Below are 25,880 nucleotides of genomic sequence, written 5' to 3' on the forward strand. Positions count from 1 at the left end.
AGTGTGTCTGCAAAAATGGAAACATTTGTCTCCCAAACTTGTCATATAAACAAGGAAGAAATGCCAGGGTGGGAAAAGGAGAGGGGAGGGAGAGCTCTTTTGAGTTTCTAAGCCAGGCTTCCTCAGCTTCCGGGAATTGTAGTCTCAAAACATCTGGAGGGCTGAGTTTGAGGAAGCCTGCTCTAAGCCAGGCATGGCCAAATTTGGCCCTCCAGCTGTTTTGGGACTACAACTCCCATCATCTCTAGCTAGCAGGACCAGCGGTCAGGGATGGTGGGAATTGTAGTCCCAAAACAGCTGGAGGGCCAAGTTTGGCCATGGCTGCCTAAGCAGAGGAAATGGGTATGATCTACTCATACTCTGACCAGATCCATTACAATAATCAACACTGAATATAATGCTTTGTTTTTACTTTCTAATTGGGATTCAGATTTTGACTTGAAGCAAATCAGGTAGCTTCCAAAGTGTTTCAGGCCAAATCATTTTGAATTTTGAGAGAGTGCTGCGGGTGCCAGTCACAAAATGGCTGCCATGGGGGCATGTCATAAAAAAACATGGGTGTCAAGCAGGGGCATGGCAAAACACAAAGTAAGAGAGAGGAAAAGCATGGTGAAGCTTTCCCCATAATGTATTTTCATACTATAGAAGGTTTAACCCAGGCATCCCCAAACTGTGGCCCTCCAGATGTTTTGGCCTACAACTCCTATGATCCCTAGCGCAGAGGACCAGTGGTCAGGGATGATGGGAATTGTAGTCCCAAACATCTGGAGGGCCGAAGTTTGGGGGTGCCTGTTTTATTTCTGTCTGCCATACAGCTGTTAAAGCACAAAACCTGATTTTCCCCAATGCTGACTCTGAACCAGAGTCCAGGTTGCCACATCAAGCACAGTTTTACTATTTAGCAAGTGAATTTTTAGTGAGCACTTGGCCCTTAACTGCTGCACAGCAGGAGACCTACTTAAGCCTCTTTGCAAAATGTTCACATTTGGCTTTTGGGGAGAGGGGGGTTCTTTAACATACACTTACATTTACTGAGTAGAAGAAGTTGCAGAAAATAACTTCTAGGGAGTACCTGATCTTAGACAAACCCACCCTGGGAAAAAAGCACCTTGGTTGCTAGGGGAAATGATGGAAGGACAAACTTCAGAGATGCCTAAAATAATTGTGATTTTAAAACCAAAGGAGATGCTGATTCAGCTGATTCTATAAGTTTGATGTGCCAAGTTATTTACAAGCCTCTTGGCAGAATGCTTACGTAGAATGGCTGCCAGATATACTGAAGGGAAGGATGTCAAAATTAAGCATATTGAGGCTCCTATATGCAAAACATTGAATCTGATGTACTATGTAACAACAACAACAACAACAACAACAACAACAACAACAACAACAACAACAACAACAACATTCCTTATCTTACTCTTTCATTAAATGTCTCAAAAACAATAAAGCCAGTTTTAGAGTAAACAACATCAGACTTTTTTCAATCTGGAGTGGGGTACCAAACACTGTTGTTCCTTATCTCTTCTTCTACAAACCTCCTCCACTGAACCTTTGGCCCATATAATATATACCGTAATAACCCAATCAAAAGTTTTTCTTTTCATGGTCAACAATGTTAAGTGTGGACTTTTAGCAGACAATACAATCTTTTCCCTCTCAATGTCTGAACACTCACTACCTGAGACAGTTAGATTGACTAATGAATATGGGATTATTGCAGGACTGGATATTAACTACAGAAAGTCTGAACAATAATGTTTTGCACTTTCAGAAGCAGAACAAAAACTACAGTAGTAAAGGATTGGACAGCTGCCAGTAAATAACAAAATAATAAGATACAGTACCTGGGAGTAAGCTTATTTAAAAATCTAAATAAACTTTTTAGAACTTAATTCTGTCCCACCTATGAAGAAAATTAAAAATTATCTAGAAAATTCTAAAAATATATAATTGACATGTCTGAGCAGAATAGCAGTAAAAACAGCACCCAGAACAAATAATGAGCCTAAAACCAGGGGTTTCAAAAATCAAAATAAAGTTCTGAGTTTAATAAATGGGTTTATATAATATTGCCTTGAACCTTGCTAGAGCAGCAGGTTACAAAGAGACTCCATTTTTCTACAAAGCTGTCTTGTCTTCTGGGGTTCTCACCATATTTGCAAGCTTTACCAGACAAACTGCAGTTTTTATGGCTCTGTTAAGGAACAGACTGTGGAAAGATCCAGTCTGTCACATACCAGGCCATACTAATTGCCCATTTAGGGTGGTTTTTCTAGTGGAAAGTAGTTTCCCAGGCTCTCAAGAGAGAAGCGTTTGCGGCACCTGCCACTGGATCATTTTGGCTGCAGGGGCCAGGGACGGAACATGGGAAGTTCTGCATGAAAAGCATGTGTTCAGCCAATGAGCTATTGTCCATCCCTATGTGTTGAAATATTCCACTCATAGGCTATGGAAAGTCCTCAGGGTTTCCTTAATGCTGGATCCCTTCCAGATCACACTCCTTAAAGCAGCTCCAGACATTGTAATTGATGGGGTAGATACAAGCTTGGGGGGTCATAGTGTATCTTGATTTCAGTAAGGCTTTTGACAAAGTTCCCCACAATATTCTTGTGAGAAAGCTGATAAAATGTGGGTTAAACAAGGTAACTGTTAGGTAGATTTGTAGCTGGGTGACTGACCGAACCGAAAGGGTGACCACTAATACTTCCTCATCATCCTATAAAAAGCGACTAGTGGGGTGCCGCAGGGTTCTGTCATGTTCTTCAATGTCTTCATAAACAACTTGGATGAAGGAATTGAGGGGATGCTCATCCAATTTGCAGATGACACCAAACTGGGAGGGGTAGCTAATGCCGCAGAAGACAGAATCAGGAATCAATATGACCTTAACAGACTGAAGAACTGGGCACAAGCTAACAAAATGAATTTCAATAGGGACAAATGTAAGGTTCTTCTCTTAGGAAGGAAGAAGCAGATGCACGGATATAGGATGGGGGACACCTGGCTTACTAGCAGTACACGTGAAAAGGATCTAGGGGTCTTGGTGAGAAGCAGATGGGAAGCAGCCCAGTGGAACCAGGGGGACAGACCTCTGAGGAAACCTGGTGAGAACCCTTTAAATCGATGGCATACAAAGAAAGACAAATGTGTTCCTATTTGGAGATTTAGCTCTCTGGCCCAGAGGTGACTCTTGTGTCTTTAGGAGTGAGGAGAAACTTGGCAGGTGTGCTCGCCTCATCATTCCTGCTCTGTGAGGTAAGAAACTAGATGTACTAATTCACTTCTTTACACACAGCCAGTGAAGAGCCACTTAGGAGCTGTCAGTCTTGAACTGAATTAGGAAGGGTCGTGACCACTTAACCTTTTTTTTAAACCATCACAGAACTTGCATGCACAATTGGACATTTTTATTTTGCGACAGCTAATCCAAAATTGCTTCCTTGATTAAATTTGCACAGCTAGGGTTGGTAGGATGCACCCCAGAAAACAAGCATTTGTGCTTAAAACAGGAGCTATAGTTGCCCGGAGGACACCTTCATTGCTTTCCCCCATTCTCCACCCTGAGCTAAGCAGGAGTTTGCTACAGTTGCCTGACTGAAGGACCTGCTGCTTCATGTTTCCTGCCTTGTAGGCACACCCCTGTATTTTAGGGGAGCTATCGACAAGGTATAGTGAAGCCCTCTTATATGAAACAATGCGAGCTTACACCAACAAAATAAAAGAAAATTGGATAGCATGCATACTTTTCATTTGGTAGTTCTCTATAGCAATTACATGTTCCTTTCACTGTCACTCAGAAGCTAATTTTCTTAGCGCTGCATTTGTATGAATGTACACCAGTGAGAACATTAGTACACATGTGCACTGCATCATGTTCAAAGGTCTCTTATGTCCTTGGAATGTCCACATTGTGTTTCTTGGCCATGCTAGGGTGTGACGAAGAGGTATTTTATAAGAAATACAAATTATATTCGATACCAGAAATGTTTTTACTTCAGAGTTAAGGAGGTTGCATTTTAAAAGTGAATGAGGAAAAACTTCTACAACAGTGCTGTTCTCAGTCAACCTAACATTTTCAGTTATTTTTGCTTATAAGCTAAGTAGGTCGTGCATAAAAAAGCAAAAGTATTAAAGAGAAATCTCATTTAGCCAAGTGACCTAGAGCAGACTGAAAACACCTAAGGGCTGGCTTTTATTTTTATATCCTGATAGGGAGCTAAGTAAGGGGCACATAGTTTTGATGAAGAGAAGATACTAGAGCACTGATATGAGGTTTTCTATATTTATTATTATATATTATATTTTTAGTCATTTTTGCAATTAAGGGAAGCAAAAATAAAATGACAAAGTCATAAAAATCAGATGCAAACAGCAATAAAAACTAAAATACTCATCTGACAATATATTTAAAGGGAACGAGTCCTACCCACCCTTTCAGTGACCCTCCAAATTAAGTTTGGATAAATAAGCTTACGCAGCAATGGTCCCAGATGTGCTTCCTTGGAAAGAGCCTTTCGCAGGGGGGAGCCACCACCGAAAAGTCCCATTCGCATGCCACCATCTTTAACACTTCCTTCAGAGAGGGCACATGAAGGAGGACCTCTGATGGCGGGTGCAGTGTCCAGGTTGGGCAGAGGCAGCCCTGGAGGCATTGGAGTCCTGAGACTTTATATATCAAGGCTGTATCATGGGTTGTAGGTCAAAACCAGCACTGCAGACTAAGTGATAGCCAGTGCAGTCGAGCCAGGATAGGTGCTAAATGTTCAGACTGTCCTGCCCTGGTCAGCAAAGATCGTTCTAGATATCTTTGCAGAAGCTTATGAAAAGCTTGGCCTATCACTCAACATCCCAAAAACCAAAGTGCTGCACCAACAAGTACAAAATAACCCCTCTGCAGCGCCACAAATCCAACTCAGTGGTGTAATGTTGGAAAATGTTGATCACTTCTCCTACCTAGGCAGTTACCTTTCCACAAGGGCCAACATTGATGCCGAAATCCAGCATCGCCTGAGCTCTGCAAGTGCGGCTTTCTCTCGATTGAAGTGCAGAGTGTTTGAGGACTGGGACATTCGCAGGGAAACCAAAATGCTTGTTTACAAAGCTATTGTACTACCAACCTTACTATATGCTTGTGAAACATGGACCACTTATAAACGCCATCTCCAACTCCTTGAAAGATTCCATCAACGATGTCTCTGAAAATTTTTACACATCACTTGGGAAGACAGGTGAACTAATACCAGTGTACTGGAAGAGGCAAAGATCACCAGTGTTGAAGCAATGATTCTTCAACATCAACTTCGTTGGTCTGGTCATGTTGTGCGGATGCCTGATGATCATCTTCCAAAGCAACTACTCTATTCCGAACTTAAAAATGGAAAGCATAATGCTGGTGTTCAACAAAAGAGGTTTAAAGACTGTCTCAAGGCAAATCTTTAAAAATGTAGTATAAACACCAACACCTGGGAAACACTGACCTGCGAGTGCTCCAGTTGGAGAACAGCCTTTACCAAAGATGTCATGGGCTTTGAAGAAACTCGCTCAGGACGCGAGGGAGAAACATGCTAAGAGGAAGGCACGCTTGGCAAATCCACACCGTGATCAACTCCCGCCTGGAAACCAATGTCCCCACTGTGGAAGGACATGTGGATCCAGAATTGGCCTCCACAGTCACTTACAGACCCATTGTTAAAACCGTGTTATGGAAGACAATCTTACTTGGATACGAGTGATAAGAAGAAGAAGAAGAAGAAGAAGAAGAAGAAGAAGAAGAAGAAGAAGAAGAAGAAGAAGAAGAAGAAGCAGCAGCCCTGGTCAGCTGCAGTTTCCAAATGCAGCCATCTAACCCAGAGGTGACCAGAGCACAGACAACAGAAGGGGAGCTATCCCTGTCCAGACTGGGGCATAGCAGGGCTGCTGCACCACGGAGGCCACCTGATCCTCAAGCAACAGCAAGGCATCCAGAAATACCTGCAAGCTACGTAGCTGCTCCTCAAGAGGGAGTTTCATCCCATCCACAGTAGGTGGCGCTCCACCTATCCAGTCTAGGGAGCCACCCACAAACAGTGTCACAGTCTTATCTGTATTAATCTTCAGTTCATTTGTTTGATTTTGTTCTATTTCTGGGGAATATGAGTTTGGCAGGACATCTGGCCTTGTTGTAAGCTATTAAAGGTCATTTTAGAAGCACCCGATGAAGTCTATATACATGCTTGGCTAATGGCACTCAGTAAATGCTGGAATGTGCATTGATTCCCATGAGATTCACTCCGTAATGTCACAGCAGCCCCGATTTTACAAGCTGCCAAAGTCAGGCAATATGTTTTGCAGTAACCTGACTTTTAATTTCTCTTCCTTCTGTGGGGGATAATTCCCTCTTCCCATAAATATGGAAGTTAGATTTCATAGAGTGGTCCCAGGGCAGCTGCGGAAGAAATCATCTAGCATAAATGCATGCTGCGGGATTCCTGTCCCTGCAATGGTGAAGCGAGTTCAGAGCTGTAGTGTGTTAGGCCCACCATGAAGGACATTTGAATGGCACTTGGAACGACATGTGAGAGTTGGATACTGTACTGTATAAAATAAGTGCATGTGGCAGCTTCATCACAAAGAAAACGCTGCAGAGCTATGGCATCTCCTGTCTTTTTCACCTTTGTACATTTTAAAGTTCTCAATAACCACAGAATGTCAAAAATACTGGTTTTTGATGGTAAAGTCCACTGCACTAAACACTAATAGCATCTTAGGGCATTAACATCCAGAACATTAGCCTAAGCCTAAAACAAGGGAGCATTCACAACATTTCTCCATAGTTAATAATCCATAACACATGTTGACCACAGTCATGGACATTGAGGAGTCAGGGATTAAATTGTGCACAAATGTGTAAATTTGTGTAAAATGTGCACAAGCGTGTGAATGTGTTATTTTGTTATACTCCTGCCCCAGTGTCCCAGAGAGTAGAATCATAGAACTGGAATGGACCTTGGATGTCACCTAGTCCAAACCGCCGCTCTGTGCAGGATGCAACTACAGCATTTCTGCCTGATGGCGATCCAGCCTATCTTGAATTTCTTACCTTGCTTCCTGACTGGGCAACATGTTGCAATCAAGTCTGACTCTTGTTTCTGCCCTACCTAACATTTTGAAGTTCAGCTTGCCAATGTGTTGGTTTCTATAGTAGAGAACCAAGGCTTTCTGCAAATCAGTTTCCAGACTGATTTGTAACTTGCCAGCTATGCTCCTTAAAAGTCTATGCCATTCCTCTACCAGAAAAAAAGAGAGAATTTTTTTTATCTAATTCAACTGCTCCTATGACAAATTTTCTGCAGTATGTAGGAAAGAAACAGACTTAGACCCAATATGAAGTTTCTTTAAAAATCTAACTGGTATGTGGGAGTGGAGTTTTTGGCAACAGCTGCAGAAGACGCCCCCTTCCAAATTAAAAATCAGGTGGCATCTATCCAAAAGTTCTTAAAGAACTCAAATGTGAAATTTCTGGTCCTCTAAGAAATTAGTAGTAGTAGTATACTATCCTTCATCCATAGATCTCAGGGTGGTTCACATCATAATAATAAACATATGCAGCTTATTTTTTAAAAGGGTCCAAGAAATTATACGTTAGTTGGCTTTGTATCTGTTCTGGGAAAACATGATTAAGAGAAAATTACCAAGCACAGGAAAAGTCAGCACAGCTTCTGAAAAGGTAAGACCTGTCTAAATAATTTTTTAAGAGTTCTTTTAGTGTGTCATTAAGCACATGGTGATGCAAAAAGTTGGATCAGCTGGAACTAATGCTTTTTAATTTGTTGATGAAGGAATGACCTGGAGTTAGTGTTGAGCAGTGAAGTGGTCAGGTTTGCAGATGACACCAAATTATTCAGGTTGGTAAAAGACAAAAGGGGTTGCAACAAGTTGTGGTTCAATGTAAGCAAGGGCAAAGTGTTACACATTGGGGCAACTACACTACCGTACGTTTCTGGTGGTTACTGACCAAGAAAGAGATATAGGGGTCACAGCTTGATGAAAAAGTTGAATTAGTGTGCAACTGTTATGAAAAAGGTGAATTTAACGGGAGGGATAGAAAATAAAACTGTATCACAATGCCTTCATATCATAAATCAAAATGCTTATAAATGTGGCTGTGTGTAGAATATTGTGTACATTTCTGGTAACCACAACTCAATAAGGCCACTGTTGGCATTTGTCTTTCTTTTTCTGGTGGCTCTTAAAAGAGTCTTTGGGGTCGTGTGCCGAGGGCAAGCAGTGGGTCCAGGGAGCCTCTTCTTCTTGGGATTGGCCACTTTGGCCATGGGGGTCTTGGGTTTGGTTTGGCCTTGGCCTTGGCGAGGTCTTGGCCACCATCTGTCTTGAGAGACAATGGAGTGCATCTCCAGGGGTGAAGCAAAACCGCTGCATTAGCAGCACCAAAGTCACCTGGGCTGCCCAGATGATAAAATCCCCCTCTCTGCCATCCAACCACCTTAGGGACTCCACTCTGGATTTGTGAAGGGTTTACTCCTGAGCCTTTTCTTCTTCTAAAGATATCCCACAAGGCAGCAGAGGTTTAGGATCAGAGATTTCCTTTTCCTAGATGAGCTAGATGGGACAAGCCCCATCTCACTTCCCTCTACAGCATGTGCAGAAACCTTGACCGCTGGACCCACTCTTGGTCTCATCTGCTCAATCCACCAGAGCCTGTCTTTGAATGCAGGGAAGCCCTAACTCACAGAGAGTTTGAGACCCATCAGCTACACTCACTGGCCAGTCAAAGCTGTTCCCAGGGCATGCAGACAGCTTCTTGGAGCCCCTCCCCTAACACCCCATGTGCACCCCCCAAAAAGGATATTCTAGAGCTGGAAAGGGGGCAGAAAGGGGTGGCCAACATGTTGAAGGGGCTGGAGCAGCTCCTCTGTGGGCTACTTACCACATTGGGGGCTCTTTAGTTTAGGGGGGAAAGACAAGTAAGGGGGGAGGCTGTGATAGTGCTGTAGAAAGCTATGTGTGGTGTAGGAAAAGTAACACCAGAACCCAGGGCCTGCAGGGGAAGCTGAATGTTGGAAGAGGCACAGACAAAGCAAAGCTAAACGATGTAATTTGCTACCACAAGATGTAGCGATGGCCATCAACTTTGAAAGTGTTAAAAGGGAATGACAACCATGTCTATCAGCGTATCTGTGTGTGTCTATATATTAAATTTCGATCTCATTTTTCTTTTTCCGTGGAACCCAGATTGGTATATATGTGGGATCCAGGTACTGACCAGACACAGGAGTTTCAGCAAGGTCACAGTGGCCTCATGTGCCTTAAGCTAAGCCCTGCCGGATCACACCAAAGGCATGACAAATGGGCCTTGCCCAGTCTGCTCTTTGGGCACTTAGAAGGGATACATAGACAACAAAGAACTACATGTGGCAGGCTGGTGTGAGAAGAACCAAAGCGTTCTGCTCAGGGCCGGCTCTAGGTAGAGTCCCGGTGGCATGGGGCGCCAGGGCGCCGGGCCGTAGGCTGGGCGCTGCACGGCGAAGCCGCACAGAAGCCATGCTGCACCCTGCGAGGGCGGGGGCGCCAGAGCGATCTCCGCCCCTCAGTGCCAGGGCGCGCGACCTGCTCGAGACTGCCCTGGTTCTGCTCCTCTTCTGGGACCATCTCCCCCACAAAATGGGTTACCAAATAAAGGAGAGGCCCTCCTCGACAGTCCAAAACAGCTTTTGTTTTGTTTTTGTTTTGTTCTTTTCAGGTTAGCAACTTTTTTTGGATTTTCTTACAATTTCCTTATGTATTTTCAATTAGTGGTATGAGGGGAATTTTAAAATATGCAGGAGCAATCAAAATTAGAAACATTATATGCTTTTTATAGACAAATTTCTATGGTAAAAGTATCTGTATATCATGCACAGATGTTATGTGTGGCAGTCTTGACAAAGGGGCCTTGCCCAGTCTGCTCTTTGGGCACTTAGAAGGGATCCATAGACAACAAAGAACTACATGTGGCAGGCTGCTGTGAGAAGAACCAAAGCGTTCTGCTCAGGGCCGGCTCTAGGTAGAGTCCCGGTGGCGCGGGGTGTCAGGGCGCCGGGCCGGTAGGCAGGGCAGTGAAAAGACAGACAGAAAAACTAGCATACATGTCATTGTTACAAGTTATAACATTCCTTTTTAAACACAAGATTTTTTTAATCCATCAAATCTGCAATGGTGGTAATAAATCTTGCAACTGGTGTTGAAATCTTGATTGAAGTCTTTTTTTGCACTTGGATGTTTTCTGTTTGGCCTGCTTGGCTTGTGGGTGTCATATATGTGGTAGAATTGGCCTCTTCCCCAGTGGTTGGTCAAAAGTGAACTCAACCAAGGAAGGTGCTACCCTGGCTCTACCACTATCTCCCCCTTCATCACCAAAACACGGACTCTGCTCTGTTTGGTTGGCCTGTCCACGGGACACAAGGGCAGAGAGCTGGCAAGGTTTCATAGGTGAGGAATCCAGGGCCAGCCTTGGGTCAACTCACTCTCCCTGAAAGAAGCTGCAGGCCAAAGTGCAACCAAGGAAATAAAAAGTACTGAAGGTACAAGTTAAAATGTTAGAAGCAACTGCCAACATGCAGAAACATACATATTTTAAAGCTTAGGAATAAACACAATGTAACTCTCTTTTTTAAAACTGAACTCAATAGGTTTTCTGGTTAGAAAATTAGAACAGTGAAACATCTAGACAAGGTAAAACAAACACTTCTAGAAATAGATAACACACAACATTCTAACATGTCTAGAAATAGCTGCATCTCTTAAGTCTCAAGGTTCTTTACAACTACACAAAGCAAGTGAAAAGAACAGCTAACCAGTATTTGGCCATGTTAACTGATCTTGGGCCTATGGAAGAGAACCTTTAAACCTAAAGATTTCATTCCCTAATAGCTGAGCACAGAGACATGGAAATAAATTATGGTGTTAATGCGCAGTTTCATATTCCACAGAGCAACATGGACTTCCATAGGAGCACCAACCATGTCAGCCAGAATTTCCCTGAGAGTCGAAAGGAACACCTTAGATCCCATCAACCTTAGGGTGGGACCATTTTAATAATCAACCTCTTCTTCCTATGGTGGACAGCAGCAGCTGCAGGCCCAAACCTCCCCAGGATGTGGTGTGATGGCAATGGCAAACTCCCGCAGTTCCACATAATGGGGCAGACTCACAGTTCTAGATTGAGGGGCTTCTCAGAATGCAAAAAGTTACAGCACATCTATTAGGTATTTTTGAACACGGAGAAAGATTCACTAAGGGCATGGAACAAAGTTTAATTCATTGACTGTTAGTTCTCAAAGCCGTTTTCCTGCCCAACAAAGAAAAGTCATGTATATGAATCAGAAAAAACAACATAAAATGCTCCTCAGTTATAGAAATCAGAAAAAAATCCCAGTCAGATGGGTGGCATATAAATAATAAATTATGGCATCTGAATATGTTGTTGTTGTTGTTGCTGCTGTTGTTGCTGTTGTTATGTACTTCATCTGTCATATATTTCCTACACAAAATAAATAATTTCAGTGAAAGAAAATGCACTACTACAGTAGTGTGTTTTTCTTACTTCACTTAAGGCTTATGGTAGACTTTATGCACATTTCCCAGTATGGTTATTTTCCCATGTAGGACATTATCATTCACAGAGAGAGAGAGAAATAGCTGAAAGAAACATGTAAGGTATAATTCAGCAAAAGTTAGTGCTGGCAAAGTTCTTCTGGCAACAATGGGATGGGACATGCAGCACAGCACTGAGCATGGTTACTTGGAAGTAAGTATCCCGCTTTCAATAGGTCTTAACTACAGTACTGTACTAGGAAAGTGTGCCAAGGATTGCAACCTTAATTGTGCTAAACAAGCCCTCTTAATCTCAATAGTGCTTAGCTGTGACCAAGTTTTGCTGCATTCTGCTCATATTCATAACTTCCAAGTAGATCAGGAGAACCCAGTCTTAGGGCTGCAGCCTGAACTAATGTAGGTCACAACCATAAAAATGATTGTTTCTTTTTTCCCCTGAAGAAAAAGAAGAAGTTGTTGTGGGTTTCCAAATGCATGTTTGGGCTAAAGGTGGGTGTCAGGGGTAACAATAAGATATGGTGTCTGAACTACGTGGCAAGGCTTAAATTGCACACCCAGTGATAACAAAAGGTTGCAGGTTATACCTGAAATTCTGTCTGCCATGCAACACAGCAAGAAGAATCCTAGAATAAAATTTCTACCAGTGGAGAAATTGTTGAGCCAAGCATTCGTATCCCTGGTCGCATTTTTTCGATTCAGGTAGGGAACCTTTGTTTGCCTTGGGATATGAAATATTAGGGTTAACTGGGCAGAAACTTTCCACATCCCACCATTTTGCCTTTACTCATGCATTGCATTGATGGTGCAATCCTATATGCCAGATCATAACCAGTGCCAAGGCTGGCCGTGCGGACGTTGCCCATCGGACTTGCCACCCGAGGCATGCAGCTGATTAACACAATTCCTAGAATCACTAGCCTACTGCAATACTTCTGCCACCATCACACTACAGTACAGGTTTCCTAAAATACACCCGAGGGAAGCCTTTTCTGGACCGTATCAAAGGTCTGTTCCCATACCAAGCGGAGTTCATGACGAGGGCAAAAAATGTGACATTTCCCATATACATGCTCAGTTTATTTACAGACGGGACAATTTCCCATTCTACACCATTCCCACCCACCCCCACATCTACCCCCCTCCCCCAATTCCCTCATAGAAGGATGTCATTGGGTGCCGTCTTTGGAAAACTACCCCAGAAACGACCACCAAGGCGCTTCTCTTGGCTGTTGAGGACAAGGAAGGAAGTGCTGCCTCTGGAATGGGCAAAAGCATGCAGTTGAGAGCATACCTTCAGTTTAGTGCTGGGATAGCTCACTTGCACCCTGGCTGTTGTCTTATTGGAGAGGGCAGCCTGCCTCAGATCCTCTAGCACTGAAATTATATCATCCAGCACGCATTTCTTATCCTGATTTCTCAACACACACAGATGGGAAAAAGTATAATTATAGCCTTTGTGGTTCACCTTCATTTCCAGCACGGCTCGGTGGATGCGCAGCAGTCCTTCTGCCTGATGCAGAATATTGCCTCCGGGCTTGGTGAGGGCGATCAGGCGGCCATACCTCCCCGGGGTGTGCAAGTCCGAGTAGAGCTGGCTTTTGGAGCGGTCCAGCGGGAAGAGGCTGTTGGCCAGGCTGCGCTCGATCTTGGCCAGGCTGTGGCTCGGCGCCACCAGGCGCTCCAGGTCCGTCTCGGGCTGGAAGCGGTGCAGGACGCTGAAGCCGAAGATGAGCGTCAGCACTGCGGGCACCGTCAGGAAGAAGACCGGGTGGCGGCTGACGAACAAGCCCAGCTGGTGGCACGACGAGCGGAGCCCTCTGTGGATCGCCTGCCGCAGCATCCTCCTCCGCCCCAGCCCGCGCTAGCCAGGCTGCCGGCCGCCGAGCGGGCAAGCGCAGCGCACCTTCCGCGGGGCTCCGCGCCGGATCCGCCTGCCGCGTGCACGCCCGAAGCGCGCGCCCCCGACCCAGCGCCCCCCGCCCGCCCGCCCGCGCCCGCGCCGTTCAAACACTGCAGCAAGTTGCAGCACCGCGGAGGAGAAGCGCTCGTCAGGGGGGGGGGGAGCGAGGGAGGGAGGGAGGGACGGAGAGAGAGAAAGAGAGGGCAGGGCTTCCCTCGGCTCCCCGCCCGCCCACCCGCCAGCTTGCGCGGATCCCCCACCAGCGTCCTCACGGGCGGGGCTGCAGCAGCCCCCCCCCCAGCCATCGCAAGGCGCATCCGCGGAGGGCGGTGGAGTGGGAGGTTCCCTCGCCTGGGGATGGGGGGCTGGCCCGGCCGGGACCCCTCTCGCCCCCAGCACGCAGCACCCCCGCCTACCTGCCCCGGAGGGAGCCGCCGAGATAAGCCGGTGGGGCGGCCGCCTGTCGGAAGCTGGACAGGGCCTTCCGAGCCATGCCAAGGCGCGCTTTGCTCCGGCTGGACTGCTGCCGCGCGCGCCGCCTGGGGCTGCCCTTGAGCGGGTCCCGGCCGCGCTCAGCCAAGGTGGGTGCAGCTGCTTGCGGGTTGGATCCCAAGCCTGCACGGAGGCGAGGTGCAAGCCGCACTGTGGCTTCCGTCTCCTTCCCAGGATCTGCTGGGCTTGGAGGCCTTTCCCACCCATTCCCTGAGGCTGTGGACTGAACCCAACCACAATTCCTCCACATTATAAGGGCCCTCCAGAAAGGGGGCGTCTTCCAAAGGCTTTGCTTTTTAGTGTTTGCGCTTTCCCCACCCCAATTTCAGCCCAAATAAATGTGTTTTAGTAAAATGAATGAACAATGTGGTATGTTTGCGGAAGCACACAACACATGTAAATCTGACACATGCAATATTCACAAATCGGTACACTCACACACGTGTACACAGTATAGATGGCAAATGCCAGAAATTTGGAGTACTGACTTCTCCCAGTTGCTCTTCACAAGCTCTGCAAAAAGTGATGGAAATCTGTGTCCTTATAACCCCCTCTTAATTTTTGCATTTACACTGATGACGCCACACACGCAGTTGGCTAAGGCATTTTCTGATAAATGTCAAAATATTTAAGAACTTCAGATCTGCATACATAAACTGTAGATCACCATTCATCAGGTTTCTAGCATTACTGTAATATGCCAACTTCCAGCCAGGTATTGTTGTCACAGTTGAAATTGTGACCACCTGCTGGTTAAGCCATTGCAGTGGGGAATGTAAGAGCCTGGGTGGATCAAACTAAGGGATTGCTCAGTTGGTAGAGCTTGAGACTTCTAATGTCAGGGTTGTGGGTTCGAGCACTACATTGGGCAAAAAGATTCTTGCATTGCAGGGAGTTAGACTAGATCCTCGTGGTCCCTTCCAGCTCTATGCAATGGACCATCCAGTTCTGCGTTCTGTTTCTCACAGTGACGCCTGAGGTGCCTCCAAGTCCACAAGCGAGGCGTCAAATCAAAAGCCTCGTTGTCCCCAGTCTCTGGTATTTGGAGGTGCGCTGCCTTTGAACACAGAGGTTGCATATAACTTTATATCATAGCTAAGATCCACCAATAAATAGCTTCCTGAATTCATCTAATCCTTTTTAAAGCTATCAAAGTCTGCTGAAACCACTCTGCCTTGTGGCAGTGAATTCCATAAATCAATTATGCTGTGTGTCAAGAAGTACTTCATCTCAGCTTTACTGAATCCATTTTATCGGGTGACCCTGGAGCCTATGTGCCAAATGTTTCCACATGGTGAGTTTATATGAAGATGTGGCGGTTGCCATCCCTTTCCTGACTGACTGTGGTATCGCGGGGTGGCCGACTGAAGTGGGGGGGGCTGTACAGAGAATGGAAGGTTAGAAGAGCCTGTTGGATTTGGTACTGGATCCGGCCTCCTGTTCTCCTCCAGATGCTCCTTATGGGAAGCCCTCAAGACCTGAGCGCAGTGCCCTCCTGAGTTTCCCACCAAGGGGCATTCAGAATCAGGCTGCTTCTGACCCTGGAGGCAGAGCATAGTCCTTTGGGGCCAGGATCCATTCCATAACAGGAAGCAAAGAGCGTGAAGAAATGGACAGGGCTCCAGACAGACAGAGCCACAGAAAGGGGAGTTTTCCAAGTTTCAGTACTGGGACCTTGTCACGCCACACACACCCCAAAAAGAACATGAATCCTGCCTGTGGGAGGGAAAGTGGTGGTTGAAGAGGGAGAAGCAGTTTGGGTCTGTTGTCTGGGACCACCCTCACATCCGCCTTCTCCCACGTTAAGAGGCACAGCTTCTTAACCCTCTTTATTTTCACTGCCACCAGAGATGCCAAGAGGCAAGTGTGCCCAATACAACAATTTGACTGAGAACAGAAGTAATAAAACATGGTTAGATCATAAAGGATACATGGATATACAGTACGTCATATACAGTACGTCATAATATTGACATGACAGCATGAGAAACAAGATGAATTTTAACAGGGAGAAATGTCACGTACTACACTTGGGCAAAAAAAAAAATGAAAGGCATAAATACAGGATGGGTGACACCTGGCTTGAGAGCAGTACATGTGAAAAGGATCTAGGAGTCTTGGTAGACCACAAACTTGACATGAGTCAACAGTGTGATGCAGCAGCTAAAAAAGCCAATGCGATTCTGGGCTGCATCAATAGGAGTATAGCGTCTAGATCTAGGGAAGTAATAGTACCACTGTATTCTGCTCTGGTCAGACCTCACCTGGAGTACTGTGTCCAGTTCTGGGCACCACAGTTCAAGAAGGATACTGACAAGCTGGAATGTGTCCAGAAGAGGGCAACCAAAATGGTCAAAGGCCTGGAAACAATGCCTTATGAGGAACAGCTTAGGGAGCTGGGCATGTTTAGCCTGGAGAAGAGAAGGTTAAGGGGTGATATGATAGCCATGTTCAAATATATAAAAGGATGTCATATAGAGGAGGGAGAAAGATTGTTTTCTGCTGCTCCAGAGAAGCGGACACGGAGCAATGGATTCAAACTACAAGAAAGAAGATTCCACCTAAACATTAGGAAGAACTTCCTGACAGTAAGAGCTGTTCGACAGTGGAATTTGCTGCCAAGGAGTGTGGTGGAGTCTCCTTCTTTGGAGGTCTTTAAGCAGAGGCTTGACAGCCATCTGTCAAGAATGCTTTGATGGTGTTTCCTTCTTGGCAGGGGGTTGGACTGGATGGCCCTTGTGGTCTCTTCCAACTCTATGATTCTATGAGAAAGACTCTGGAATTGAGATTTAAAATTCACAGCTTGCTATGCATTTAAAGAAAATTATATAAAGATGATGTACAGATGGTACTTGTCGCCTAGTAAGCTAGCTAAAATGTAGAAGTCTGAATCCAATATTTGTTGGAAATGTAAAGAGAAAGAAGGTCCCTTTTTCATATTTGGTGCTCGTGTGAGATTGCAAAAGCTTTCTTGGAAATGATTCTTAATGAATTGAAAAAATGTTGAAAATAAATTTTGTTTAAACACCAGAAGCTTTTCTTTTAGCTATACTCAGAGAATAGGTGCCAAAAGACCAGAAAAAACTATTTATGTTTGCAACCACAGCTGCCTGAATGATATATGTCCAAAACTGGAAAGAGGAATTGGCTCCAAAAAGAGGTGACTGGCAATAAAAACTGATGAAATATGCAGAGATGGCAAAACTTACCAAAAGAATAAGAGATCAAGAGGACAGATCTCTTTCGTGACAGAATGGGGAAAATTTATAGAACATATGAAAACAAATTGTAAACAGTTAACAGGACTGATATAAACACAAGCAGTAATTTTTTTTAAAGAATGATAAAGGATAAATTTCCAGCTGAATTCAAGAGGACTAAATAATATTTTACCTTGGCTGGTTTATGCCTAGACTTTGTCAGTAATTAAAACTTTGCCACGGCTGTGTTGTTATTAGAGAGTTCTAAGCCCCTTGGAAATTCTTTTATGAATAAATTGGAAACAATTTATGAATACAGAAAAGTCTATCCGACTCTGAAAAGATAAGGTCTTCAGTGTCATGTATTCTCATGCTTTGAATATCGCTAAACCTTAGATTGACGGGAAATGGGAGTGAATGACAGGAGGTGAACAGATTACTCCATATTGTCAGTAAGCTCTTTCCTGGACACCTGGAGAAGATGGAGAAATGTAAGCAGATGACAGAACCATTCAACCTCTTCTTTGCCTCTGTCTTTTACCACAAGGGAAACTGCTTGACTTAGCAGAAAACAGATTGAATGGTTAAGATTGTGTAACACACTAGACCTTTCAAACACATGGGCGTAGGCAGGGGGGCAGGAGGGGGCAGCTGCCCCCCCCCTAGAAGCAAAAAATTAATGTATTTTACAGACCATAACCAGCACTTTTCCCCTCCAAAAACTGAAGTGGAAAGGGCTTTGCTTTAGCAAGAGCAGCTAAGTCTCCGCTTGCTGGGGGGGGGGACACACACAGCTGTAACAAAACAACATCAAATAAATAAAGCAAAGTGGCTACCAGTAGTTAAGCAGTTAAGACAATGGAGCATATATCCCCAGGCAAGATTTGATAGCTGACCATTTCACCCTATTGTTCTTAAGTGGGAGTTGTTAATGAGCATTCAGGAGCATTAAGAGTTCTATTGGCGATTTAATGAGGGTGCAGACTCAGAGGATTCAATTTGACTAAGGTGGCTCTGCAAGGCTAAAAAGAAGTGAATAAGAAAGGGGGGGCTGTAGCTTTGACAGACACAGTGATGTTTATAAAAAGCAGTGGTGTTCCAGAGTCTGCCCCTCCTCCTGCATCTGTATACTGTAAATCAGGGGTGGCCACCTCCCAAGAGACTCTGATCTACTCACAGAGTTAAAAACTGGGAGTGATCTACCCCCTTTTGGGGGGTTCAGGTCAAAGCTGTTGAGTTTTTTTAAGGAAGGGAAGCCCTGTTTTGAGGGTTTAGGTCAAACTTGTTGAGCTTCTTTTAGGAGGGAGGGAGGCCCATTTTTTGTTTAGGACTTCAGGTCAGAGTTCAACTTTTTTTAGGGAGGAGGAAAAATTTGGGTGAGCTTTTTTTAGGGGTGCCAGTGACCTACCAGTGATCTACCACAGACATCCAGTGATCTACTGGTAGATCACAATCTACCTGTTGGACGTGCCTGCTGTAAATCAAGCAGAGAGAAAGCTGCTTACAAGGCTCCTGTACATGCAGAGTTCCAGCATCACAGCGTCACCCAGAGGCACCCACAAATATGAGTTATCCCTCTCTCTATTTCTTCCTTCCTTCCCTCCCTCTTCCATCCTTAATAAAATACAGGGGGGGGGGCAGATAAGCCTCACATAGAAAGCCCATCAACATGGGGGTGTGATTCTTTCAAATATGGTATTTACCAGTAATTGGGGGGGGGAGAGGCACCTAGGCCTCTAGGAGTTGGCTGCTATGCCTAGGAGTAGGACAATTCAAGAAAGCAGAATGATGCATATGCTATGGTAATATATCAATAGAATCATAGAATTGTAGTCGGAAGGGACCACAAGGGTCATCTAGTCCAACCCCCTGCAATGCAGGAATTTTTTCCTAAGGTGGGGCTTGAACCATGGTTGAAATATTATGCTGATATGCAGCAACGCCTCGGAGCCGTCGTGGCTGCGGCCGTGCCTTGCCTCGCCCTCGCCCGCCCTGCCACCCCCTCTCGCCTGCCTGACCCTCCTGTCCTCTCCAGCCAAGCAGGGTAGCCGCCAACGCTGCCAGCCCCAGAAGCGCAATGTGGCCGCTGCCGCCGCTGCCACAATGTCCTCAGGCCCGCTGGCCCTGTAGCCCCGCCCACATTCCCACTTCATGGCCCCTTCCGTGCCTTGGCCCCGCCCCTGAACGACCATGGCTTGCCCCCCCCCTAGTTTTGATCCTGGCTACGCCCCTGCTCAAACAAGTTTCTCCATTCAAAGAATTTTGAATTCTTTGCCCATGCAGTGTGTATGCCTACGAGATCAATGGCGAAGGGAAGGAGTTACAGCCAAGAAAGGTATCCATACACAAATGCCTATCTAGGCCACATAAATTCAAGTCTTGTAGGTCAGAAGTGTTGCATTCCACAATATTAAAGGAATTTGCAGGTGTCATCTCAGAGGTGTCAATAACTCTTGAGAATCCTTTTTTTAATAAATAATCTTTATTTGATTTTACATGCATAGAATTATAACAATACAAAATACATATCCATATTTAGAGATTTCTCTGAATCTCTGGACTTTCCACTTTCTCCTCCATGGGTCCCATTGTCAACCTTTTCAACTGCATATTATTCAGTAATCCATATTTTATATCTCTAGAGCCAACTGATGCTTTGCAGGTAAGATTCACCTTCTGTTGTGTGAGCAAGGCAGTCCCTCCTCTTACCTGGCCGAACCCCTGGCAACGCCTCCCCAGGTGGGATTGGGAGATTGGCTGAGGTAGGCTGAGACCTCCAGGTATCCAGCCTTGGGGGGGGGGGGTGAAGCCAGCCCGAACTACTGGGAGCCGCACTAGGATCCGGGGGGCTGCGCGCGACCACGCAAAAGGTATTTGATGTGGGGAGCGGTCATTCTTTCCATCTCTGGGCTAGTAAGATCCATGCAGCTGTTGTTGCAGACATAAAAAGTCTTTCCTGCTCCTTTGGGATCTGGTACCTACAATTCCTAATAAAAAAGCTTTGTTTTTTAAAATAAAAGTTTTTTGGTGTTTTTTTAAGAGCACTTAATTTGTAAACAAGCACACTACATGAAACTCTCTGGACAGCATGCAAGAGCATAGTAACAGATTGTTTTGCAGCAAAGATTTGGGGATTTACACCATTGACCTTAAGCAGTCCCAGGCAGTAATTTAAATACTTCATTTCCATGGCAGAAACTCAAGGTGCAATTCAGCCATAAAGATAACTTTAAAGTCTCACTGAATTCAGCGAGAGAGATAAAGATGTGCTTAAATGTATCCCATTGAAATCTGTGAGAACGCGTGTGATTCAAAAAGTACTTTGTTGTAGCTGCAATAGTGCCCATAGTATTGTTGCCTGACACCCCAATCTCTGAGAGGCCAGGGGTTCCAGGCTCTCACCCAGAGTCCATGTTTCCTTTTGGAAATGAGGTGTGGCGGAGACCACGGTCTTTTAAGGGTATATAGTTTATTGGCACATAGGAGCCCACGATGGAGGGGCTCCCAGCATTTCAGTCCTCCATGGGTCTTGCGTCCTCCACAGACGTTTCCCGGTGACAGAACTCCCTGTGCTCAACTTCTGGCCCACATTGCTTTTCTTCCTCCTTCTCTCACCTAAGCTCTCAATATAGCATCTTTGTCCACCTTTTAGTTGGAGAACCGCAACACAAAATTCAGAGAAGTGCACATTTTGAAGAATAGCTGTATTTCTGTTCACTTATTGGTCTGTGAAGTATGAACTGAATCAGTTCACATTAAAACACAAACTGAATGACTTTCTATTGCATGCCTAGTCTGACAATCTTTTAATTTCAGGTGCTTAATATGGTCATGAACATGTGATTGAGCAGCTTCTGAAAATGAGGGAAACATACAGTTTGGGCCTCAAACCCAGATATCCGCTTAGATCAGGGGTCAGCAACCTTTTTCAGCCATGGGCCATTCCACCATCCCTCAGACCATGTGGTGGGCCGGACTATATTTTTTTGGGGGTGGGGGATGAACGAATTCCTATGCCCCACAAATAACCCAGAGGTTCATTTTAGATAAAAGGACACATTCTACTCATGTAAAAACACCAGGCAGGCCCCACAAATAACCCAGAGGTGCATTTTAAATAAAAGGGCACATTCTACTCGTGTAAAAACATGCCAATTCCTGGACCGTGCGCGGGCCGGATTGAGAAGGCAATTGGGCCGCATCCGGCCCACGGGCCTTAGGTTGCATACCCCTGGCTTAGATGCTCCTAAAGAAACAGATCTTCACTATTTTGTTCCTCTCCGTATTTTTGTTTCTTTTAGATGGCTGCATTTTTCTCATCAATAAAACCACCTGGGGAAAAAAGATTTCATACATACTTATAGATCTTGAGGGTTCACCCTCTACAGACACCAAGTGATAACAGCTTCCTTTATCCCTTTTCTAGGGTGAGAGAGTGCATATTTACAGAGTGGGGTCATTCCTACCAAGCCTTTTTAGTAAATAGATACTAGTTCATCCAGAGATGTTACCTAGGATATCTAGGCTCTTTGTCCTTCAATTTAATTTTCCCTGAAGCAGAGCCGTTTATTAGTGCTGTTTAACACAGTGGAGAAAGTTTCAGCAGGGAGGGAAAGGATGGAAGGCAGAAGGAGGCCATTTTCTCTCCTCTCTTTTCGTCCGCTTCCCCCCTGGGAGCCCTGCATAGTGAGGCCAGGCTGGCTGCAGTTCTGTTCCAAAAAGGAAGGAGGAGAAAGCCAGAGAACACAAATTCCCAAGGTGCCAAAAGGGTTTATGAAGCACAATGTGTTTGGGAATTAAGGAATTCCTTCAACGATGGCAACCTAGAAACACATAAAAATGGATACAGCAACAAAGTCTTCCACATATTTCTAATTACTTTATTCCATATTGAGGGAGCCTCAGTGAAACTTATTCCTGTCTGCCGCTGGGGATAACACAGTTACAATGCTCCATGGTTTTCTATACTGAGAATGTGCTGCTTGGATTTAAAATATTAAATCAAGCCATTTTGGCTTTTAGCCTGATTTATGAAGTCTCTTGGCTTTTTTCTTAATTCTGCACAGGGTAAAGGGCTCCCTGCCACTGCCCTCCCCCAATGCCCCTTGACTGACAATAAGGAAGCCATGCTGATGTGAACAGCGGGGGGGGGGAGGCAGAGTACCAAAAAAACACTTCACTTTGCTCTAACGCAGCAGTCATGTGAAGACCCCACAGTTGGACGGTGTGCAAAGCTGCTTCTTCTCCTCCTGGGTCTTGGGGAGCGGGGGGGGGAGCAGCACAATTCTCCCCCCACATGCCTGTAGGAGAACCTCAAAATGTAGCCATCAAGAAATGGTGCCGCTATCGGTGACTACCTACAGCTGACTCTGTTATTTCCATTCCAGGAACTTGTAGAATGCCTCAGACTAAAACACTGCTTGTAACCTGATTTCTATTTTATTAACCTTCTTCTTTATCTAATAGTAATCTGTCATGTTCTGGGAGGGCAGAACAATGCTCACCTGATAAGATGTCTCCTGGGAATGCAAGCATTTCAGAGAAATGGAAGCATGCAAAAATTGTGCCTCCTTCAGCACAAATGCAAAAATACTCTTCTGAAATACAGTGTTCTCCTGTACCCTCAGATGTTGTTCTTCCTTTTTATTAAAAAATGTGTCAGATGTGGAGAACTGGTCCCTGATAGACACTCTTAGCACACAACGTCACTTCTGAACTGGTCCGGTAAGTAATTTGGACTTTAAAATTATTGATGTTTTGGAAAGGTCAATACAGAAATGTGTGTGTGTTTTGATTGTATGGAAGTCAAATATAAGCATTCCCACATGGCAGCTACATGTGCTGCCAGTTTTGGATTAACATTGTTTTACCCAAATGGCTAGAAAATTAGTTCTATTTTTTACCAAAGCAGCTTGTGTCAAAAGCACAACTTGGCCAGGCCGATTCCACACAGAACATGTATGGGCTGATGGCGCATGTGAATTGCATGTATGGGATACAGTACAGATATGAACTCATCCAAACACTAAAGGGAGAATAACAACAAAAACAACAATTTATTATTTATACCCCGCCCATCTGGCTGGGTTTCCCCAGCCACACTGGTCGGCTTCCAACAGAAAAATAAAATAATCAATTAAACATTAAAAGCATCCCTAAACAGTACTGCCTTCAGATGTCTTCTAAAAATCTGGTAGCTGTTTTTCTCTTTGACATCTGATGGGAGGGCGTTCCACAGGGCGGGCGCCACTACCGAGAAGGCCCTCTGTCTAGTTCCCTGCAACTTGGCTTCTTGCAATGAGGGAACCACCAGAAGGCCCTCGGTCCTGGACCTCAGTGTCCGGGCAGAACGATGTGGGTGGAGACACTTCTTCAGGTATACTGGAGAAGTATTCCAACACATCTGCTTTATTGCTATTTGTGAGTCAAAGGAATGGCATGTTGAAGAAATACAGCACTACAAATTGCAGCTCTGTGATTTAATTGGAACTGAAGATGGTGTTGTGTATTTGCATGTGTAGACCCTTTAAAGGTAAAGGGACCCCTGACCATTAGGTCCAGTCGTGACCGACTCTGGGGTTGCGCGCTCATCTCGCATTATTGGCCGAGGGAGCCGGCGTATAGCTTCCAGGTCATGTGGCCAGCATGACAAAGCCGCTTCTGGCAAACCAGAGCAGCACATGGAAACGCCGTTTACCTTCCCGCTGTAGTGGTTCCTATTTATCTACTTGCATTTTGACGTGCTTTCGAACTGCTAGGTTGGCAGGAGCTGGGACCAAGCAACGGGAGCTCACCCCGTCACAGGGATTCGAACCGCTGACCTTCTGATCAGCAAGCCCTAGGCTCAGTGGTTTAACCACAGCGCCACCTGTTAACCACAGCGCTTTAACCCTTTAACCTTCCCCAAATAAATTCAGACAAGACTCAAAATTTTGGTTTGGTTTTTGGCAGAATTTAGGCCACAACTTTATTGATTACAGTCAAGTGAGTGGTTGCATAGACTCTGGTTCAACTAGCTCCCTGCACCCTTGCAGGTAGCGCTGACCCTGGGCGCCAACCATAGGTCAGCCTTGGGTGAACACCTGGGACAGTGGAAAGCAGGAACCCTGCTAGTCCTCCACCCAGATGTCCCCTAGACTCAAGCTCAGGGCACAACCCCTCACAGGGGTCCGTGGATTCCTTTAGCAAAATACCCATTGCATAGGGATGGCGAGAATGTTCTGCCACCCCTATCACCTGAACCAGAGCCTATCCGCCACATGAGTGCAAGCGCTCTCCGCCAACCACTCACCCTTATAACCAATCCCTTAACCCCGCTGACACGGAGGTCAGCCACAAATCATTCCCAGTCACAGACAGATGAACCCCATCATGCCTGTAAAGGGACGCATTGCGTGAGGTGATGCCCGGGTGACGGATAACCGCTCCCCCCAAAGCCAAAACCTTCTTAGCCACTGCGCTCTGGACGCGCCTCCTGGCTCTCTCAGTGGCAGCTGGGCAATGACTCCCTCTCCATTCGCGTTGCGGCAGAAGTTGCGACCAGAATATTTTGAGTTCCGGAAGAGCTGCCTTCAACTCTTCCAAGTCCTCCTGCATGTGGGTCTGCAGGCACAAGCCAGGAGCTTCCGGCAGTTCATTCTCGCCCAGCTGGAGCACCATTACCGCAGGCGTGCCTTCCGCAGACATCTTTGCCCGCACCGTTGGAAGAAGCTCCTCCCAAAGCATTCCTTGTCTGGATATCCAGGACAGCCACACATGGCCGGGAAGCCTGAGCCTCCGTCCAAATCCAGACTCCGCCGCCCTCTTGCTGGCTCAGTGGACAATGCTTTGTCCCACTATCCAGATGTGCATGGGAGGCGGACCTAGGAATGAACAAAATAATGTTAGCAACTGCACCTCAGCGCCGTTTCCAAACATAACCCCTGTATGCTTCGAATTTCCAATGGTCCAGATCCTTAATCCTGTCAACGGACAGGCCTAGGTGTGCAGCAGTAGTGGCTGCCCCAATGCGAAATGTTGTTGTTGTTGTTTAGTCGTTTAGTCGTGTCCGACTCTTCGTGACCCCATGGACCATAGCACGCCAGGCACTCCTGCCTTGCACTGCCTCCCGTGAAATGAATGAGATGCAAACTCACCGGCCGATAGCCGCATGCTGCGATTGCTTTACGCATTACTGCAACAAACTGATGCCTCTTGAGCAATGACCCATCCTCGTGAACCAGGAAGGGACCATCCCCAGGCGGGCAAAGAGAGATATATCTCCTGACATCTTTGACCGGACAAGGGCCAGGTTTGTTAGTGGCAAGCAGCCTCATCAAGGCACCTCTGCCCAGCTGGTCCATTTTCGAATTGTGAATACTAAGCACCAGCTCAGCATCAGACAACTGAATGTCCTGCAAAAGTAAGCCCCTGGAAACCTTGTCCCGTGCTGACTCCAGCACCACTTCGCCCACATGTAGTGCACATAGAATCATAGAATCATAGAATCATAGAGTTGGAAGAGACCACAAGGCCATCCAGTCCAACCCCCTGCCAAGCAGGAAACACCATCAAAGCATTCCTGACAGATGGCTGTCAAGCCTCTGCTTAAAGACCTCCAAAGAAGGAGACTCCACCACACTCCTTGGCAGCAAATTCCACTGCCGAACAGCTCTTACTGTCAGGAAGTTCTTCCTAATGTTTAGGTGGAATTT

General features: G+C 45.7%; 1 protein-coding gene across 1 annotated transcript in view; it reads right to left on the reverse strand.

Moving 5' to 3' along the window:
• Nucleotides 1-13,563, reverse strand: part of PTCHD4 (patched domain containing 4) — a 41,746-nt gene extending 28,183 nt beyond the window's left edge. The window contains exon 1 of the mRNA XM_035110724.3: nucleotides 13,061-13,563. Coding sequence (XP_034966615.1) covers nucleotides 13,061-13,435 — 375 coding nt within the window. The 5' untranslated portion in view covers nucleotides 13,436-13,563. The remainder of the gene's footprint in view (nucleotides 1-13,060) is intronic.
• Between the last annotated feature and the right edge of the window lie 12,317 nt (nucleotides 13,564-25,880).

This window comes from Zootoca vivipara, chromosome 3 (genome assembly GCF_965207765.1).
Source record: "Zootoca vivipara chromosome 3, rZooViv2.hap1.1, whole genome shotgun sequence".
Lineage (NCBI taxonomy): Eukaryota > Metazoa > Chordata > Lepidosauria > Squamata > Lacertidae > Zootoca > Zootoca vivipara.